We start from the raw sequence: 22409 nt of genomic DNA on the forward strand, positions 1-22409 counted from the left end.
GAGACATACCAACAGAAAGAAGAGAGAAAGGATATAACTGAGGATAATATGGCAGCTGAACACACACCGACCCATCTTTAGAGGTACCACACATACACACACACACACACACACACTGACAGACAGTTAGTGGCAGAGAGAGAGACAGGGCGAGCGAGCATGTGTTAATGATGTGTTAATAGGAGCTCTCACTGTGACGAGTATCACTGCACTTCCTGCAGATCATCATGACTCCTCGTCTCCTTCATGAAAGGACGCTACTTTACTTCCTTGCTTCCTCCCTAGGACACTTCTTTTCCCTAGTTGGCGAAGAGGTATCCTCTCTACTTACTTCAAGCTTCTTTATCTTCTCGTTACCTAGGAAACGTCTCTCCCTCTCCTGAAAGAACCGTTTCCTTTTTGATTCCTTACTAACACGAGTCTCTTCTGCTCACTTTGTAGAAAGGAAGCTTCCTTACCTCCTAACATAAGGAGTCTTTGCTTACTTACTTACTAGGAAACTTCATTTTTCCTACAGCTAGGAAGCATCTCTGTCATACAACTGAACTTGATATTCAGCTAGGAGGCCTCTCTACCTCCTCACTTCCTGATTTATCTTCTCACTACCAAACTCTTCCGCTTCCTCTCTCCTTCACAGCCAAACTAGGAAGCTCTGTTTGTACTTGCTTTCTTCTTAGGAAACAACAATATCACATCCTGCGTAGGAAGCTTCCTAACCTCCTCACCACATCCTTTACAAAGACTGATAAGTAGCCAACCACTAACTGCTGTTAGCTCAGTCAGCTGTGCAGCTAAGCTAACTGACTCAGCTTCGGGATGCCAGGAGCCAAACCTGGCAAGGAAACCACCTCAGTACCCGTCGGTCTCTGAGATTGTGTTCGATCCCGGGTCCAGCTGTGTTCACTGGAAGGTAGACGCTGACGTTAGCTCACATCGCTAGCTGCTATTGGCTGCTGTAAGCGATTTGGAGACTTTAAGCTTCTATCACCCTCTTTCCTCTTTGCCTCCAAACACGAGTCTCTTCTCTACACAGGGCGGCTGTGGCTCAGAGGCAGAGCGGGTCGCCCCCTAATCAGAAGGTTGTTAGTTCGATCCCCACGTGTAAAAGTGTCCTTGAGCAGGATGCTGGACCCCGACTCGCTCCTGATGCCGTGCATCACTGAGTGAATGTGTATGAATGCATTAGTTTCTGTTGGGTGGGCTTTACCATCACTGAGTGAACGTGTCTGTAGTATAAAAGCGCTTTGAGTGGTCGGAAGACTAGAAAGGAAAATATATAGGTACGAGTCCATTTACCATTACTTTTTTAAAAGGAAGCTTCTTTACCTCCACCTCCTTTAATACCTCTTCACCACATTAATACTTTTACCAGAAAGCCTCTGCACCTCCTTGCACCTTTACCTCCTCACTGCCAAACCAGGAAGTGTCTTTACCTCCACTCTTTCTTTCAGGAAGCCACGTTACGCCGCCGTTTCCTAGAAAGCTTGTTTCCTTTGTGGTGTTTTTATTTGTAATTTGTAGGAGTGGGATTGTTTGAAACGCTGCTCGGGGACGTTGTTGTTTGTTTCCTCTCTGACTGCCACCTTCACATATGCTCATCCATATTTAATACAGTGTGTGTGTGTGTGTGTATAATGAAATGGTGTCAGTGGCTGAATGCATGTGTTTGTGTGTTTGTGTGTGTGTACAGTGTGTGTACAGTGTGTGTGTGTGTGGCTCCCCGCTGTCCGCCACCATCTGCCGTTCTGTGAGACTGAAGCAGTTGATGAGTTGATCCCAAACAGGAAACTGTTCTCTGCTGATTAAACATTTTGGCACTTTCACTGTTGCTAGGAGACCAATTAAAAGCACAGACAATGAAAACCCGTCTGTTGGTGAATGTCTGCTGTTTGGTTGAGAAGCTTCAGAGGGAGGAAGAAAAAGATACTAGCTAGCTAGTTAGCAACAAGAGAGGTAAACAAACTTCCTAAGCAAACAAAGAGGTAAAGACATTTTCTGGTTAGGTAATAAAAAGTTAACAAAGGTTTCTACTTAAGTAGTGAGGACGTAAAAAGTAAATTAAGGAGTTAAAAATTCTTGTTTACCTCTTCGCTAGCTAGTTAGCGTGGATGTAAACAAACTTCCTGGTTAGGTAGTGAGGAAGCTTCCTAAGTTGTCTCCTACTAAAGGAGCCGCAGAAAAAAAAAAAAGATGATTCCTGGTTTGGCAGTGAAATCGTCCTAGTAAGGAAACAGGTAAAGAAGTCTCTTTGTGAGAAGCCAAGGGCTTAAAATGCTTCCTAGCCAGTTAGCGAGGAGGTGTGAAGTGTGAACAGGTTTATATTTATTGAGCATGCTCAGTGACGTTGTTTGTTTCTTCCTGTCTGCAGCTCGGCCGCCATGTCTAAAGCGACGGTGAAGAAGCTGCACTGGCGCTCCAAGGTAACGGCGAAAACGACGTTATAATGAACACCTGAACTGTCTCTGCAGCGTCTCCGCCCATCCTCCATGTTTATTTGTCTTCCAGGTCCAGGAGAGCTTCGTCCCGCTGGGCGGCGGCTCCGGAGAGCTGGGTCTGGCCATCGGGGGCGGGGCCGACTACGGCGAGTTCCCATTCGTCACGGCAGCCCACGGGGGCGGGGCCACTGTGGGCGACATCATCTTAGAGATCGGGGGGACGCCCGTGTTAGGGATGACCCTCGGTGATGTCAGAGGAGTCCTCAACTCTTGTCCTCATCCAATCAGAATCAAGACTGTCTCACCAGGTCCGTGTCAGATATTTACACTGTACAAGATTTATTCTTGTAGGGGTTACACTACTTAATAATAAAGGTAATTAATCACTGAAGATTAATAATACACTCGTAAATGGGGCACCACCTCTGTTGTTTAGCTACTGGAATAATCCGGAGGAAATTATTCCACAGATCTAATCAAATCAATTTCAAATCAATTTATTCAATTTCAAAATATATATTCAATTTCGAAATATATATTCAATCTCATATTCTATATTCAATCTCATATTCTGAAGTAGTGATTTCTTTTACACGATTCATCGATTTCCCCGCATCAAATCAAACCTGCACTAACAAGGACATACGGTTATATATGTTTATTAACTAAACTAATGCAGAGTAAATAGCATGAAATGATAAACAAACAAATGACAACAAGTAACAGAATATGTGGACAATATATGAATTATTACTATTAGGTGATTCAGGAGCGATGGTGGATTTTGCGATGCGGCAGTAAGTTTAAAATATTACGAGAGTAAATTTTAGAACTACGAGGCCCTAATCCAAAATTCTCTTAAACTTAAAAGATGGGAATCAAAGCTTACAGACAGACACCAGCTCTTTTTCATGTGTGTGAATCCGGTCCTGTACCAGAGAGTCAGCCCACTTTGTTTGTAGATGGAACTTGGAAGGATTCCAGGCCCTTGGCTTTCCTCCTACCTCAACTGCAGCTTTGCATCACTGGTCCAACAGGCCGAAGGAAGTTGCGTCTCGTCCCTGGTTCCAGTGGCCCTTAAATTCAAAGGCCCAGCGCATAGTTTTACGCTTGAGTGCGTTGGAGGCAGAGAGTCACTGGATAATAATGTCTTTGTTCGGCTGAAAACGTTTGTACGTCTTCTTGAGCAGTCAACTACTGCGACGTCCTTCTGGCTGGTGATAAATGTCTTAGAGTGGTTGGTCTTCAGCTTTGATTGTAAACTAATTCAGCTTCTTGTTTGAAAATTACTGGAGGATGAAACGCTGGCCTGGTGAATTCTCTGTCGTCACTAAAATTAAAACTAAATTCTCCGTTGTCACTAAAATTAAAACTAAATTCACTTTCTGTGAATAAGGCGACAATACTTGACGGTATATATATATATATATATATATATATAAAAGACTACAAAAATATAAAAGAAGAAATTTGTTTGTGTCTTTAGCTTTCAAAATAAAAGTACTTGAAAAGTACTTCAGCACCGCAACTTATAACTTGAAGAAAAATTCAACACATGTCGCAAAACAAAGTAAAGTACTGAAATTAAAAGTAAGAACGAGAGTAAATAACAAATGGATCTTAGAAAGAAGAAAGGCAGAGAACGAAGTTTAGAAGAGATCAGAAGAGAAGGAGTGACCGGAGTCTATCCCTTATATCTATTATTCTGGAGGCGGAACTGGACGAGAGGAGCTGACCGCGCACGTCACTTCCTCTGGTGATTTCCTGTTTTGAATTCACGTAACTTTATAATTTATTCCTATCGTGTTTTAAAGTTTCGAGATCATGATTCACCGTTCACAGAACCCACCATGACTTAATACATAGTTCACATGTTTTAACATAACATAACCAAAATCACTTGATGTAAAGGAAAAGTAGAACTGATTAAAATCATTAAATCATACTCATTAAACATGCATATAAAGCAGCACTGATGGATTGTACATATTTCGTATAGTGTTAATAGCTTAACCCTTGTTATAAAAATTATGTGTCAGGCATTTACTATTTGGAATACTACACAATTATAAAACAAAGTCTGTTTTGAAGATACCTTACGCTATACCAGAACCTTACCAAAAGGTGGCGCTGTGGCTCCATCAAACATTCAGACATTTTACACATGGTTTTGTAACTCAGTCCAATCTGAAGACAGGAACATCAGACAAACATTACATTTGCGACCTTCTCATGCTGGATGGCAATCTGTTAATTAGGAGGAGATGAAATTTTACAATAGTATTAAATTAGAACTAAATCTATATCACTGCCAGAGCCGTTTCTGCTATCAGTATTGGAATGTCAGGGCTCTTACATGGGCCTCTCATAAATTACTTCTTTAAAACAAAGGATTACAGCGTGCCATGTGTGAGTTCCAAAGGGAGGTGGAGCTGTCAGACTAAAAGAGATGTAAACACATTTCAGGGATATCTAACCCTGATTTACAATCAAAAAGGCACTTAATTATCAACCCATCTTTTGTAGAACAACAAGCGTAGTGTAGAGTGTCATTTTTATCTGTGGAAAGAGAGCTGCAGTCATAAATAAAAAGAGGGGGATGACCACTGGTAATCCCATGATGAGTCATTAGAATGAAAGGGGCGCCATCTTTGAACCTTAGTTCACTAAAACTAAAAACTAAATATAGTGTCTGATTACTGTGAGCTCATATCCTTTGTCTGTCTGTCTGTCTGTCTGTGTGTCAGGTTCGTCCCTCTGTAAGGACCTCAGGTTGTACCTCAGTAAGTGTTTCACTCCGGGCTCCATGGACAGTCAGCTGCAGCAGCTCATCAGAGAGAACCTGTACCTGCGAGCTGTACCCTGTAAGACACACCTTTACACTCTCACCTGTACACTCTCACCTGTATCACCTGTACACTCTCACCTGTACTCACCTGTATCACTTCTCACCTGTACACTCTCACCTGTATCACCTGTACACTCTCACCTGTACACTCTCACCTGTATCACCTGTACACTCTCACCTGTACACTCTCACCTGTATCACCTGTACACTCTCACCTGTGCACTCTCACCTGTATCACCTGTACACTCTCACCTGTACACTCTCACCTGTATCACCTGTACACTCTCACCTGTACACTCTCACCTGTATCACCTGTACACTCTCACCTGTATCACCTGTACACTCACCTGTATCACCTGTACACTCACCTGTACACTCCTGTATCACCTGTACACTCCTCACCTGTACTCACCTGTATCACTCTCACCTGTACACTCTCACCTGTATCACCTGTACACTCTCACCTGTGCACTCTCACCTGTATCACCTGTACACTCTCACCTGTACACTCTCACCTGTATCACCTGTAAACACTCACCAGTACACTCTCACCTGTACACACCCACCTGTACATGTCCTTGTACTTCTGTCATTGTGAGGACCCTCGTTGACATAATACATTCCCATGCAGCATGGCGGCCTCAGGACTGCGTCTCTAGTCCTTTTTGTGTTTCCTGCTCTCTGTCTCTGGTCACATTTAGCAGAACTTTTAATCATTGGACATGAGAGCAGCCGTACGCTACTTACTTGTTTTTAGAATGACCACACCCCCTTTCCTAATCAATAAAGGACAGTAAAAGAAAAGATCTGTGGCTTTAATCCACAGAGAGGATGAAGAGGGACAGTCAGTGAGTGTGTCTGTGTCCAACTCTTCCTCACAGGTTAGTTAATGACAGACAGTCAGTGAGTGTGTCTGTGTCCAACTCTTCCTCACAGGTTAGTTAATGACAGACAGTCAGTGAGTGTGTCTGTGTCCAACTCTTCCTCACAGGTTAGTTAATGACAGACAGTCAGTGAGTGTGTCTGTGTCCAACTCTTCCTCACAGGTTAGTTAATGATGTTACTGAGTCAATGTGAGCAGATTGTGTCTGTAGATTGAAGAGAATCAGAGTCTCACTGATGGTGGAAATAAAGGTTTTACTTCCTTAAAACAGCCGTTTTTTGAATGGAGTTTGGTGTGACAGTGTGGAGCAGAGGGGATTTGAACCTTAATAATTCCCATAAACTGAGCTGACCTACCTTCTAATAATGAACCTTGGAAACAGCAGAAAGTAACAGGAAGTGGAGATAAACCCCCCTGTTTTCTTCTTCTGTGGTCTCGTAGAAAAAGGTAGATTAATAAACACAAACTCTAGTCCTCACAAAGATGGATGTACACACACACTGTGATGTTTGTAGTGAAATGAATAAAACACCCGTTTGATCCTTTAAATGAATGTTAGAGCTGAAGTTCAGATTGATTGATTGATTGATTCATTGATTGCAGTCACATGCCTAATGAAATTCCGCTGGATGACAGGAAGTGAAAAGCAGAACGGATTCAATTCAATTAAATTCAATTAAATTTTTTTTTAAAAACCCAAAAAAAAAAAAAAAATATTTTGACTTTAAATAGAGCAGGTCTAGACCGAACTCTTTAAACGGATGAGATGAAGGAAAGTCTCTCTCCAAAGCCACCAGACTCCATTGATAAAAACACTGATTTTAACTCACAGAACACAGAATTTCTCCTTATGAACAACTTTTCAATAAAAGCTCTTCGTGGTTTCTCGGTTTGATTAATTTCAGCATTCAGAGTTTGTGGTCCAACGTAGAAAATCACTTCCTGTCCTCCATCTGGAGTTTTCCACTGGAACGCAGCGACATGACGTCACCTGCAAACAAGATCAGAGCAGCAGGCTTCTGAGAGTTGATGAACTCTGTTAATGATTACAGGACGTGAACTAAACGTGTGTGAGTGTGTGTTTGAGTGTGTGCGAGAGAAGGTTATTAATAGAGGAACACACAAACACACACACAGTGGGATATTTAACACTCTCCATGTTGTATTCAGTAATTCATTCTGTGACCGGACTACAGATCCGTCCCTCTGTGATGACATCACTGTGCTCCGCAGGTACGACCCGGCAGCCTCGGGATGGCGAGATTTCAGGCGTGGACTACAACTTTGTGTCCATCGAGGAGTTTTTCTCTCTGGAGGAGTCCGGAGCTCTGCTGGAGAGCGGCAAGTTCAAAGGTACGAAAACCAAACACACCCTCAACAACACAACTTTATTCATACAAACACACACATAATACAACTTTATTCATACAAACACACACATAACACAACTTTATTCATACAAACACACACATAATACAACTTTATTCATACAAACACACACATAACACAACTTTATTCATACAACACACACATAACACAACTTTATTCATACAAACACACACATAATACAACTTTATTCATACAAACACACACATAACACAACTTTATTCATACAAACACACACATAATACAACTTTATTTGTACACTTGTGTCCTGCCATTAATACAACAACCAGCAGACAACAAACAGCGATACCTTTGGTCAGATAATCAGCATCTACGACATCCTGTCATCACAAATAATGGATATGAAACAACTGACCAACGCCCTCCTGGTTCCACGGTCCTTGAATCCATTGTATCCACTAGCTTCTCTGCATTGGCTCCCTGTAAAATGTAGAATAGAATTTAAAATCCTCCTCCTCACCTATAAAGCTCTTCATGGTCAGGCCCCTTCATATCTTAAAGAGATCATAGTACCCTATTACCCCTCTAGAACACTACGTTCTCTGAATGCTGGGCTACTTGTGGTTCCTATAGTCTCTAAAAGTAGAACAGGAGCCAGAGCCTTCAGTTACCAAGCTCCTCTCCTGTGGAACCAGCTTCCAGTTGTGGTTCGGGAGGCAGACACCCTCACCACATTCAAGAGTAGGCTTAAGACATTCCTCTTTGATAAAGCTTATAGTTAGGGCTGGATCAGGTGAGTCCTGAACCATCCCTTAGTTATGCTGCTATAGGCCTAGACTATCGGGGATTTCCCATGGTGCACTGAGCTCCTCTCTTCCTCTCTCTTTCTGCACTCATTCATGTCCCTTTAATGCATGTTACTAACTTCACTTCTTCCCCGGAGTTCTTGTGCTTTCTCGTCTCGCAGGTTCTCATGGATCCTGGTGGAGCCTCCTGCCATGGTCCTGCTAGATTGCCATTGCCAATACTGTTGTTGCTGTGCACCTGTCTGTCTGTCTGTCTGTCTGTCTGTCTGTCTCTGTCTGTCTGTCTGTCTGTCTCTCTCTCTCTCTCTCTCTTTCACCCAACTGGTCGAGACAGTCTCCCACCCACCTAGAGCCGGAGGATCTGTCTAAGGTTTCTGCCTTTTAACAGGCAGTGTTTCCTTGCCCTTGTCGCCAAGGTCTTGCTCATGGTGGTACTGTTGGGTCTCTGTAATTAATGTTAAAGAGTTCGGTCTAGACCTGCTCTATTTGAAAAGTGTCCTGAGATAACTTCTGTTATGAATTGGTGCTATACAAATAAAATTGAATTGAGTTGAATTGTAGCCTGTGTGAAATATCCAGAACCTCCAACACACTTATGGACAGTCACTGTTGGAGCCTCTAGTGGTCGTTAGAGGAACTGCATTGTTGGATTCATTTGAAGCCACAGAGGATGTGGTTCTGTGTTTTCACAACCTGATGGAGGCAGTTTTTTTAATAGTGTTCAGGAGGAAAAGAGGATTTTCTGTCACTAATCCTTCAAAAAGGAAACCTGCCTCAGTCTGTCCTACATCTCTGTTTAACCCCCCCTCCCTCTCTCTCTCTCTCTCTCTCTCTCTCTCTCTCTCTCTCTTTCTCTGTCTCTCTGTCTCTGTGTCTCTCTCTGTCTCTCTCTCTCTGTCCCTCTCTCTCTCTGCAGTATTAATCTGATGGGATTAATGAGACTAAAATAGAAACTGATTTCACACATAAATATCTCTGTTCGCACTGAACAATGTGATGAAACTGAACTTCTGTTAAATTAGTAAAATGAGTCATTTATTATTTTCTGTTCTGTTCTGATTAATTTACTCTCCAAGCACTTTACAGTGTGAGACTGACGGGTTAATTTTTGGCAAAAAAATAAAAAATTAAAAATCTTTTCTCTCCATCCAATCACAGGGAACTACTATGGGACACCCCGCCCGGTCCACATCGGTCCGGAGAGTCCACCAATCACGTACCAGGAACACCGAAACCTGCTGAGGAACTTCAGGACGAGGAGCAAATCTCTGAGCAACCTGGAGAAAGCTGTGGAGGAAGGAGACAACAGTGAGGAGGACAGCGGACTGTCGGGTACAAACACAGACACACTTTACATTATAATAATTAATGACTTACATTAACCCTAACCAAGACTTCACCCTAACATTTAATGATTCACTTTATGAGGGATTTAGTCCCCATAAGGAATGCTAGTCCCCACAATGTGAGTATGTAAAGCTTCCACATAAACAACGATGGACGACATGACAGCTCCCCCTGGTGGCTGACTGCAGTATAGACTCTCTTTCTATCTCCCCCTGGTGGCTGACTGCAGTATAGACTCTCTCTATTTCCCCCTGGTGGCTGACTGCAGTATAGACTTATCTATTTCCCTGGTGGCTGACTGCAGTATAGACTCTCTCTATTTCCCCCTGGTGGCTGACTGCAGTATAGACTCTCTTTCTATCTCCCCCTTGTGGCTGACTGCAGTATAGACTCTCTCTCTCTCTCTATCTATCTCCCCCTGGTGGCTGACTGCAGTATAGACTCTCTCTTATCCTGGGCTGCAGTATAGACTCTCTCTCTCTCTATCTCTCTCTATCTCCCCCTGGTGACTGACTGCAGTATAGACTCTCTCTATCTCCTCCTGCTGCACAAACTCTGGCTCTCATTGGCTGTATCTGAGATACTGACCGTGCAAAGGCCCTATTGTATCTGTAGGAATTATTATTATTATTATTCAGACATTTCAAATGCCTTTTTGGAGGCCTTATCATATTCGAAAAGTCCTGAAACTTTGCGCACATGTCAGTCGTGTATTTTATGGGTCTTGGACATATGTGCGCAAAAAAGTAGCTCGACACTGAGCAGCCCACAGTGCACATGTTGATCACCTCCTGATGTACAAAAATCCTCTTGGAGCCATATCCCAAACCCAATAGGAAGTCTGCCATTTTGGATTTACCGGTCATTTTTGGCGTTGAATTTGAACAAACTTCTCCTAGGGAATTTATCAGCTCAACTTCAAATTTGGTCAGTATGATGTAAATACCTTCACGATTAAAAGTCGTACTATTTGTGACTGTTCAATTTCGACGACTCGCCATGAAAAAGGAAGTTGTTGTGACTTAGCGTACATGATCCGATCTCAACGAAGCTTCACACCCGCCGTGAACACGTCTGCATGATAATATTCAGATATAGTGATAGCACCACCTACTGGCAACAGGAAATATCATGTTTTATACTTTCTCGCTGTATGGCAATAAAACAAATCGGGACCACTTACAGGCCGTTGGTTAATGTTGAAGCCAAGGCTTTACATTGACTTCAAATTAAAATATATGTTTGAATTGTTCAACACTCTGGTAAACAGGTGGGTATAATTATAATATCTGATCAATATTGATTCTGATCAATATTGATTCTGATCAATATTAAGTCCCTGCAGTCTGATCACGGATCTTTATCACATCAAATCAAATTAAATGTATTTACCAGAGCAGGTAGAGGAAACGAGAATTAATTAATAATTAGTTGGAGACAGTCTGTTACATCACTGTAGGATAACTGTCTCACTCTCTCTGTCTCTCTCTCAGGGGGTTCAGCCAGAGTCCCGCCCACCAACCTGCCTCTCAGCCAATCGTGGGAGTCGGCGGTGGGGAGTCGGGAGGGAACAGAGAACGGAGGAGGAGGAAGAGGAGGAGGGAGAGGAAGAGGAAGAGGAGCAGGAGGAGCAGGAGGTCCGCTGCCTGAAAACTGGGAGCTGGCGTTCAGTGATTCAGGAGAGCCGTACTACATTGAGTAAGTAATGATACTTATGATTGATTGATTGATTACAAACATCGATAATCAGATTTCTATTGATTGAGTATTATTTTGGTCTCAGCTGAATTGGACTTTTTGATTCTGACTGTTGGACAAAATATGTTTGGGTGAGTTGTGGATACTAATGGTGTTAAAAGCTTAAAATGTAATGTTTTTTCAATGGAGTCTGGTGCATGGGAATGATTTTAACCTTAATGGGAAAATGTGTCACATATGTAGTTAATTGCTGCGATTAACTACATTTACCATCAACACTTATTTGAATATCCACATAAATAGGAGCCAAATGTCCCTGTAAAATGCCTTTTTATCTGATACTCAGTTTAGTTTAATGTGCGACTTTAGTAAGTGAATGTTTCAACCAAACCAGGCAGAAAAAAAACCCTGAATTTTACTTACAGTCACGTTCTGATGAGTTCCACTGTTCCTACATTACCCAGAATTCATGCAGATGATGATAATGATGGCCTCTCTCTTTCAGTCATAACTCAAAGACGACCAGCTGGCTGGATCCTCGAACTCAGAACAAAGAGACTACTTCCTGTACAGAACGTAAGTCTGTTTGATCTATTGATTGATTATCTGTCTGAACTTAGCAACAGCTGCTGTTTGCTGCATTAACTGTTCAAACCAACATCAGTGGATGCAATCAGTATTTTCTATTTATTGTTAATCAATTTTTATTTATTTTCTTTTATTTATACACATTTTAGGGTTTAGGGTTAGGGTTTTTTATTTTTGTTGTTATTTATTAATTTATCAGTATTTTTAGTAAACCTATTATTTTCATTAAAACAAATAATCTCCTCTAAAGGCTAAAGTTGTAAATTTGGTACAGTTATTATATTTTTATTAGTATTTCCAATGTTTCCTATATTGATTTTTCTGGTTGGAAGTTGTTTTTCTGATCAGAGAAACTTCCTGTTACTGTATGTGGACTTTTATTTTGACAGCCAGCAGGAGGCAGCACAGACTCACTAAAGTAAACAGACTCATTGAATTCAGATCTGATCAGAGAACTTTTTATCCTGCCATTGTATATAAAGTAGTTCAAACTGAACAATGCTGCTTTAACATTGATTATTGATTGACACTGATTAACAATCTAGTCCTGACACATAGACTCAGAGACAATGTACTGCACTGTGTGTAATTTTACTCCTGTACTTTAAATGAGTCCACCCAGCTGCATTAAGGGAAATGTATTATCTGGTGTACCTGCCCCATCTATTTAAATAAATAAAAAGTTTGATATATATTTATACTTAATACTTTTAAAATATTGAGCTGATTAAAGAGTGTTCAGCTCTGCTGCTAGATGTGGCGATTCTGCAAAACCTTTATTGTAAAATATAAAGCTTACATAAGTGAGTGGGACAAGTAGCACCCCAAATGATGTTGCAGTTTGTGAGGTAAGGACAAATGAAGCTGTAATAAAGAGTTAATAGACACTTCTGGTGAACAAGACCAGACCAACCAATGATGCCAATACATTTGGATATTTCATTGCAGATAAACTGAATGTGAGTTCTATTTAAGTCTTCTTGACTTTCATCAATTTGGACTTCAAGAAAACGTGTGGAAGAGAGCTGGTTATTGGGTCATTTCCAATGAAGAGACAAAAGTTAGATTTACAATATGTTTAATTTTTTATGTAAATATGATAAAATTAGATTTTTTTACATTGAGAGACAACTTGTTCAATTGGAACCATTTTGAAATTCTTGCTAGGGCAGAGTTTGCTTAGAGAGATTATAATGTGAGAGAAATAAATTAGTATCGTCTGCAAAAGTACTGTGTACATGGAGGATGCCAGGTCATTGATATAGAGGGAATATGAGTGGTCCAAGAACAAATCCCTGTGGTACCCCACTTTATAATGGACTTATTAGATGTCCATTCGTTAATGTGATTGACTATAAATGTCTCTGTCCTGTGTGTCAGTCCCAGAGTTCACAGAGCAGCCTAGTCAGCTGAAGGGTTACTCCATCCACACTCGGCTCTCCAAAGGTCCTAGAGGTTTCGGCTTTAACATCGTGGGAGGAAGTCGACCCAGGGAGTTCCTGCAGGTGTACAGTGTCACACCTGGAGGCCCGCCAGCACTGAACACAGGTACTGATACTGTTTACAAAGAGCTGGATGGTATCTCATAATTTCAACTTTTTATTTCATAACTTCTATCTAACTAATGTTTTAAATTTTGACTTAACATGACATTTTTTATACTCAGGGCTAAGTTTTCATCTTATTTGATTATTTTAATGCCAGAAATAGGCATCCATACTAATCAGAATAAGATTTGGGGTTTTTTTGCCAATAAAGTTTTCACAAACGAGGAATTTGCTTTAGTGTATGTAAGAATAATTAACATAGAACAAGAAAAATATGAACAAAGATGAAAGGAAGTTCTGCAAGTCAAAAAGCATGAATATAACAAAGAAATTGACAATCACATGAAAAAAATAATATTATAAATCATCAGATCAGTTCAAGTAATAACAGAACGCTGCTCTGCACTGCAGCAATAATGATGTTATTAGTTCCACCTGTAATGTAAAAATGTCTGTTCACGTTATACAAGTGGCTCCCACTGCAGTTATACACAGTAACACAGACTGATATCAGTTATAAAACACAGGCTCGCTCTCTCTCTCTGGAGGATTATGTTTCTGTTTGGTTCTCAGGTCTGTATTTTTCTCTGAGACAAAATCTCATGATCTACAGCTAATCCACACACACACACACACACACACACACACACACACACACACACACACACACACACACACACACACACACACTCTGTTTAATCTGTCCAACACACACAGCCTCCTTTCTCTCCCACACTGTCAGACCTGCTCACATGCACTGAGGATAAATACTCAGGAATGTAACTCACACACACACAGGTCATGAAATCTCCTGGGAAAGAGAGTCCAGAGTTCAACAGGCAGCAGAAAACTCCTGAGCACTGATCAACATCAGAGAACAAAAATCTGAGGACAAACAACAGAAGAGTAGAAAACAGTAACAACAAAAAAACTAGTTCCCCAGAAACTCACCAACACTGTAAAATAAAAACTCAAAATGGTGGAAAACACACAGAGCTTATATTACTACTTAATACTTACTAATACTTACTATTTATTACTATTATTGTCCCTTCCTAAGCCCCAACCCTTTTGTTCTGTGCTCCAATCACAGTTGAGCAAGCCACGGTCAGAACCTCGGTCAACTTCCTCCTTTCCTGTACTGTACTATGTGCTTTGCTAACATTAGCTATCAGATGTAACTAGATAGCCAACGATTAATGTAGATTAGCTAGCTACTTAGCTAGCGTTTTGGTCTGTAGCAAAACACTAGCGTACTAGCTTACAAACATTTTGAAATAAGAGCAGCCAATGAAAGCAGCTCAACTCACAGTACGTCATCACTGCTGGCTGCAAAAGCCACTATGACAGCGGCCATAATGCCTCAACTATTCTGTGAGTTTATCCATGAAGGGAAACCCTCCTCCCATGGTCCCTTCCTGTGCTTTTATTTATTGTGTGATTGGCCCAATCTTCAGCCTTTATTTTGCTTATTATTATTTTTCTTCTTCCGTATATGTTTTCGATGGTTATAACGCTGACATTTTTGTAGATGCAGTTGTTCACATATAAAGCCTTTTAGTGTCGTACTGTCTTTCAGAGACGTTATAGGTAAGTGCTGTGGGTACAGGTCAGAGGTCTGTACTGTTTATCCAATTCATATATTAGAAAGAACAATGATTTTGTTATATAGGTCAGTGCTGTAGATACAGCTCAAAGGTCTGTACTATCTAAAAAGTGATATTAATATTAACTTTATTTCATAAGTTTTAGTGAAGTCCAATAATTTGACACTAATTGTCTTTTAGAAACAATTAAGATTTGTGAAGATTGAGTCCATTTGACAATCATAGCTGGATAGTTACTGAGGGCAGGATGGATACAGGACAGAGGTCAGTGCTATAGATACAGAGCATAGGTCAGTGCTGTACATACAGTGCAGAGGTCAATGCTCTAGATACAGGTCAGAGATCTGTACTGTTAATGTGAGTTATATAATAGTAACTAATGATGAAATTGTTATATAGGTCAGTGTTGTAGATACAGGGCAGAGTTCTGTGCTGTAGATAAGTCCAATAATTTGACAGTGACATTGTCTTTCAGAGACAATTAATAAAGATTTGACTATCAATATTTTGGATGGGGCCATATTACACATCTACAGGCCCTCTGTTTGGAATACATACAGTACCTGATGTCTTGATCACATCCCTTTTTATATTATTTTATTAAGGCCAGAGAGAGAGAGGTTGCTGGCTGGAGTCAAACAGCAACGCTGCAGTTATAGGGTATGCACTATAACCATTCGGCTACCAAGGCATTCGTTTCCGTGTCCCTTCTAAAGTATATCAGGGCTTTAACGGTGAACACAGACACACTGCAAAGTAAAATAATGGTCACTTCTGTCTGCAAACTCATTCTTTCATCAATGCTCGACTGCAGCTGAGGGTTGGACCTCTACGTATATCTTAACAACCGACAGTCCAGTGCACATTACTGCTGACAGGGTCGCAATCTTTGACCCCAACAACTGCACATCAGATTATAATATTATAATAACCTGTAGACTGACTGTGTCTCCTGGCTCTGGTCCTCCAGCGGACATCCTCGTCTACATCAATGACAGCTGTGTGCTGGGTCGCTCTCATAAAGAGGTGGTGGAGATGCTGAAGTCAGTGCCGATGGGTCAGAGCGTGGACGTGGTGCTGAGGAGAGGATACCCGATGCTTTATAACCCCGATGGATGTCCAAAACAGAGTCTGGAGACGGTGCGGTTTATTTACTCTGACTATTTTGCTTGAACAATGACCCTTTATAAATCTCTAACCTTGAATCTGACTACTTAATCCTTTCAGCAGCCACAAACTTCCAACGAGCCCCCCAACCCCCCCAATATGAATCGTGGCCTGACACACCTCACCTACAGCCGAACGCTCGACGCCAATGGCAGTACACCAGGTGAGAGAGAAGGCACTCGGGAGCATAAAGGTCACATCCTTTGACCCTCATCCCTACATAGAAACACATAGAAATCAGTCCACAGGCAGCAGAAATAATAAGGAAAATGCTTCTTATATATATGTTGAATTTTTAACTCCTTCACTCTGGAATCCAGGACTGTGCCAAACCCCGCCCTCCTACTCCTCTCCAATGACAAACGGGCTGACCGGCCCACCGACACCCACTTCCTCTGATGCCCCACTGGGTCCACCACCCCTTCCAGAAAGGACAGCAGCCAATCACAGTGACTCTGATGGCGGCGTGTCCAATGCTGGAACACGAAGGTGAGAGGAACTCCAGTGTTAGCATTAGCAGTGTTAGCAACGATAGTTGAAGTATTACTTTTTTGGGGGGGGCTTTTATTGCCTTTATGGCATAGTGACAGCTGAAGATAGACAGGAAAGGGGGGCAGAGACAGGGGATAACACGCAGCAAAGGGCCGCAGGTCGGATTTGAACCCCAGGCGCCATAGTTGAAGTATTACAAAAACATCTTCCTACTAGCACAATTTTATTGCAGATGGATGATCAGTGGTAGTTATTCTGAATCAAAGATGGTATATTATGGCGTCTCCCAAGGAAGCTGCTTGGGAACCTCTTAGGACTCTTTGACTTGGACTTGTCAAAGGTGGAAGCACTGGTTCCCACATGTTTTCTTGCTACAACATTTCTGGTATTGTGACATCTCTACAACCAGGGTACTAATAGTAGTAGGAGTATCCGTAGTAATTTACTTGTGGTGATCCTTGTGAAATCTTTTATTTTGCTGTAAAACATATGTTTCTTGTCTCTCCCCTGTGCTCCTCCCCCTCTTCACAGGTCTTCTCTGATTCCCTACAACAGCAGCACTCTCCCCGCCCTCTCCTCCTCCTCCCTCTTCCACCATCAGAGCTCCAAATCTTCAGAGAGCGACTTGTCCACGTCAACACTCCCCATCTCCTCTTCCACACTCCCCATCGCCTCCTCATCCTCCCACACTCTGTCCAAACTTCCCCTTTCTCAACCAGAGACGGGTCTCCTCCAAAACTCTACCAGCCCCACTACTGCTAACAACCCCACCTCCTCCTCCACACCTTCTGGTGCTCCTGTGCAGCGCCCACTGATGCCCCAGACTACCCTCGCCCTGACCCCACCCAGAGACGTCCCACCTTGCGGCTTTAACGGTTGTCCAGCCAATCACCAATCACCCTCCCCAGCGTCCAGAGGAAACCCAGGGCTGGTGCTTCCCCTTGGTGTGGGGTCTCCTGCGTCAACTCCTGGTGGGGAGCTCGTACCGGTGGCTCTCGGACGCAGCGAGAGTGGAGGGCTGGGGTTCAGCGTAACGGCAGGGGGGCAAGGAGGTCAGCTGGCGGTGGTAAGGCGGGTCTGGGATCGAAGGCACTGCCCCTCTCTGCAGCCGGGGGATGCTATCGTAAAGATCAACGGAGCAGACGTACAGAGCCTCAGCTTCTCCCAGGTAAGAGATTATGCAACCAGTCAGGTTCGAGATCGTCTCATAAAACCTCCAGAATCTGAGCTAGCTATCCAGGATTTCAATCAGTGTCTGTGCCATTTTTTTTAACGACGGGGGTTTCAGCAGCAACTATTTCAAAGAGGTTCTTATTGTTTCTGGAAGGAGAGTTTTGAATGATGTTACTCTAAAGGCTTCAACATGTTTTGAAGAAAATAGCATACAATGTGTGGTCCAACCACATCTGCAGTCCATCCCAGTCCTTCCAGGAAGTCAACAATTAATGCAAATTCAACAAATTCCTTTGAATTCTGTGTTGATTCAATGCGCTGAGAAAGCCTCGCATGTAATATTGATATTGAATATCTTTTCAAGCTCCTTCTTCCCCGAGAGATTTTAGAATCCAAACTTCAATGAAGAAGAGAGCGGCTGATTTTCTCGCTGCTACATTTTAGCTAGGCTACTGACTACGAGAGCTAAAGTTAGCAGCAACCAACTAGCCAGTAGCTACACTGCTTTCTGCAACTGTGTTTTATGGAAGCCTGAAAGTCAACATTTCCAGCAGCAAAGAGAACATTTTAACTATACGTTTTTAAAAATCAATTTATGAAAGTTGTGAATTAATTCAGAATCGTAAAAGATAAAAGTAAAAGTATCGCCATTCTTGCATGGTTAGAGTCTTTTCAAACTCCTACAGACTTTATTTAGATTTTATTCTCATTGGAACAAGTTGCCTTTAATAGTACTAGTGCACTGCCCGTAGGAAGTATGTATTGCTATAGAAAAGTGGGAGGTTAAGTAGCTTTTTCATGGATGGCCAAATGAGGTTGTGTTTGAAGGTGGGACGTCAGGGACATTTAGGACACATTATTTACTCCTGTAATATAGGCCAGCATACATCAGAGAGAGAGAGAGAGAGAGAGAGAGAGAGAGAGAGAGATTTGGGGATCCAGCGCCAATTCTCCGCACCCTCCTCTGTGTGAAAGGCTCAGATGCGGCGTGGGGGGAAATGTCGCTCCATCCCTGATCCTCCTCTGGAGGTAGTATAAGGGACGCATTATTTTTAACCGCCTACAGTGTGAACGGATAAGCTGACGGCGCGGAGCGAGGGCGTGTCGGTCAGACAGTCTGATAACTGTACAGGTCTCTCACTCAACTTAATAAAGAGAAATGTCCCACAAAGCAACGTTACAGGACCAAACAACAGTAACGTAGTAACTGTAACTGTCTTTTGAAACTTATATGAGGAAAAAAAATACCACAGCTGTATGTGGAGAAGCGTCTGTCCTCCTGTCTGTCCTCCTGTCTGTCCTCCCGCATGTCCTACCAACTCTTCGTCATTATTTCTGCCCGAAAAACAGCGTCTGTCACCGGCGAAAGTGTTTGTGATCAAAAATCAAAAATCACCGCGACCGTCAGCCCTCCGGACCGAGACATCAGTTTACTTTCACTTTCCAGGATGTTTGGGCTCTGCAGTGATTGGCTCTGGTGCGCACGTGGCTACGGTGGCTGTCGTTGGCAATGCTAGCGGAATTCGGAAATAATTTATGAAATAATTTATTAACGGTATCTTTATAGTCCAAACAAAGCTGACGTTGCACACCCTTAAACCACACAGCAGCCATGTTGAAACTCTCAGGTCAGTCTGATCCTGATCTGCAGAGATATTTGAGCCACACACAGACACACACACACACAGACAGACAGACAGACAGAGATTTCTTGCTTTATAGATAAATTTTTGCAACGTTCACTTTCTCTCACAATTTCATCGCAAAAAAATGCTGAAAAACATCTCAACATGCATCACAGTTTTAATAGAAAAGCTGCCGTAAAAACAGGCATTTTTAATTCCAACAATCCCAAGAAGAAGGGACTCCTAGTCTCCTCCTGGCTGCATCCCGCTGACTCCAGGATCTCTCTGACAACTTTTTTATCGTTTCGATGCCATGAGACGTGTGTATACAGTCAGTGTAAAGGTGGAAGTGGGCGTGAACAGGTGCAAATTTGTTTTAGATGCCGTGAATTGAGTTGTTGCCACAAGTGTGAATGTTTCATCATGAGCTGCTTCCTGAAGGAGCAGTGCTCATGAGCTCCTCACTCTCACACCAGGATCTTCTGAAATAGGATACAGGGCCACTATGTTAGTCTCCATTTAAAGCCAGTAAACATAATAACCACCGGTGCCTCTCTTTCCTCAGGTCCAGAGAGTCCTGCAAGAACACACCAAACAGGGAGAGGTGGTGCTCCTGGTCTACAGAGGAGGTACTTCTGAACCCCTAAAATCCATTCATATGGAACCAATAACAACATGGGTAGTGCTACAGATGACACTGGTCCAGGTTTAGAACTGTTTCTGTGAACCCACAAATATCACTAATACCTGTCTCACCCCCCCAGGTCCTGTCTCTTCACCAGCCGTCACCCCCAACCTCTACAAGCCCCTCCCCTCCCCACACAGCCAGGTCTCCCCCTCTTCCTCCCACCCCCAGACTTTAGCCGACTTGCCTTCCCAGTCCACGGGTGCCTTGGTGGGGGGCGTCCCCCCACTGAACCAGGCCGGCTTGGCCCCGGAGAGTCCCCAGGAGGAACACCTACCAGCCCCAGGAACCCACCAAGGTAACTGCACTGTGTGCCCTTGAGCAAGGCAGGTGGCTTTAAACAACACTTCACTTTACTACACTGACTGAGTCCTACTTATCAATCAGTTGTCAGGCCTGTCGCCTCCTTGTCCTCCTGCTCCTACCAGTCTGACTCCTCCTTGTTTTCCAGGGGCCCCTCCTGCCCAGGCACCAAACGGGCCCCAGGCCTCAGCCCTCATCCAGAGCACCAGCTTCTTGGACTCGGTTCCTGTGATGCTGACCTTAGAGCCTCGAGATTTGCTGGGAGTAGAGGAGAGCGCCGGCGGGCCTCCTCCCACCAGAGGGGAAGGAGCGCTGGGAGCAGTGTCCAAAGACGCAAGAGGAGGAGTAAAGACAGTGGAGGTGGAGCTGAGGAGGAGGCCAGGAGAAGGCTTTGGATTTGTCATCGCCTCTCAGGAAGTGACCAACGGGGGTAAGTCCAGTTCGGTTTGTTTACAGGTTGATGGCACCACCTGTCATATATTGTTCATGAGTTTGGGAACATGTGAATGTTACAATGGATGTTCAAGGACAGTTTATATGATGCTGAGGAAAATGTTTATTGTGTTGATTATGAGTAAACATCTGAAGTTATAGATCATCTATGGAATCTTGGTGCTATTGATCTCTGTTGCATCATGGAACCAAGAAATATATCGTGTTTTCCTTGGAAAACATAGTGAGTGTGTCATATTCTAAAGGTCGTTGTGCAACGCTGCTCGGTTGTTATTACAATAGTTCCACTCAAAACTGGTGGAAATGCAGGTTGGATCTGCAGATTGAACGATAGGTTAGAAGAATCTTTAATGGAACCGGTTCAAGAACCAGAATTAATTTGATGGAAAAGGGGCCAGTGTGGACAAAGTCTGTGTGTTTGGTTTCATTAAGTTATGACACATTTGATGCAAAATGCTTCCGTTTAATTGCAATCAATTGAACACCACTCGCGTCTGTATTTGACACCCTGAGAACAGTGTGAGAGAAGATGGGGAGTGTTGACGTGGACAAGTCGCTCTCTGAAGACTTGGAGCTCTGATGATGGAGGAGGGAGGAGGAGAAGAGGGTGGGGAGAGTGCTGCTGTTGTAGCGAATCAGAGAAGACCTGTGAAGAGGAGGAGGAGGAAAGGGGAGAGACAAGAAACATATGTTTTACACCAAATAAAAGATTTCACGAGGATCACCACAAGTAAATTACTACTGATACTCCAACTACTACGGTGGCTACAAAACTCACAAAATTGCTAAAGTCTTTATCTAGATCCAGTGTTTGTCAGTTCTGGGCTACTATAGAAACATAGCTATTCAACATGGTGGACTCACACTAAACTCTAATGGAAACATACCTATGAATATTATATTCAAGTAATGACAATAGATCCTCCTCAATGTTACACACTGGAGCTTTAAAGAAAAAGATTTGGCCTCTTATAGAGGTAATAGTCTGATGGTGACTGAAACTTTGCTTGAGTATGTGAGGCCTTAAACTGGACAGATGGAGAGGATCTGCTCATAAAGTAAAGATATGCAACCTACCTGAAATAGTATGTAAGTATTAACACTAAATGTACTTAAAGTAAAAATAATGAAAGTGCAGTTTCACTATTATATCTGATGTTTTTGGATTAATATTACTGCTGCTCCCAATATTCAACATCAACACACCTGGAGATACGGGGTAGATAATAATTTGTACAGAAGCAGTATTTGAGTAAATGTACTAGAACAGAGCGAGAGAGAGCCAGCAGGATGTTTGTCGATAATGTGTCTGTAATGAGCGGTGCAGCCTGTAGGGGGTGCTGGCTGCTCTCTGTCAGTACATGAGTTCACATACAGCAGTAACGAGTCTCTGGTTGATTAAAGC

At 42.7% G+C, this 22409-nt stretch overlaps 1 protein-coding gene and 1 long non-coding RNA gene across 3 annotated transcripts in view; one reads left to right on the top strand and one right to left on the bottom strand.

Annotated features, from left to right (window-relative positions):
* The window catches only part of LOC127378104 (membrane-associated guanylate kinase, WW and PDZ domain-containing protein 1-like), a 54996-nt gene that overhangs the window by 10876 nt on the left and 21711 nt on the right, over positions 1 to 22409 (top strand). The window contains 15 exon segments of the mRNA XM_051426676.1: positions 2369 to 2420; positions 2506 to 2743; positions 5183 to 5299; positions 7400 to 7519; positions 9478 to 9651; positions 11160 to 11364; positions 11870 to 11940; positions 13333 to 13500; positions 16077 to 16246; positions 16334 to 16436; positions 16594 to 16762; positions 17297 to 17933; positions 20129 to 20192; positions 20328 to 20546; positions 20700 to 20981. Of these exon segments, the coding sequence (XP_051282636.1) occupies positions 2379 to 2420; positions 2506 to 2743; positions 5183 to 5299; positions 7400 to 7519; positions 9478 to 9651; positions 11160 to 11364; positions 11870 to 11940; positions 13333 to 13500; positions 16077 to 16246; positions 16334 to 16436; positions 16594 to 16762; positions 17297 to 17933; positions 20129 to 20192; positions 20328 to 20546; positions 20700 to 20981 (2779 nt within the window). The 5' untranslated portion in view covers positions 2369 to 2378.
* Positions 5409 to 5840, bottom strand: LOC127377162 (uncharacterized). Of its 2 annotated transcripts, none has more exons than XR_007887642.1 (3): positions 5762 to 5840; positions 5513 to 5586; positions 5409 to 5475 (listed from the first exon to the last, which is right to left on the bottom strand). It is a non-coding gene; the product is annotated as an uncharacterized LOC127377162 (long non-coding RNA). The 2 variants fall into 2 exon arrangements; XR_007887641.1 differs by having other exon boundaries at positions 5513 to 5609; positions 5711 to 5772.

This window comes from Dicentrarchus labrax, unplaced genomic scaffold (genome assembly GCF_905237075.1).
Source record: "Dicentrarchus labrax unplaced genomic scaffold, dlabrax2021, whole genome shotgun sequence".
NCBI lineage: Eukaryota > Metazoa > Chordata > Actinopteri > Moronidae > Dicentrarchus > Dicentrarchus labrax.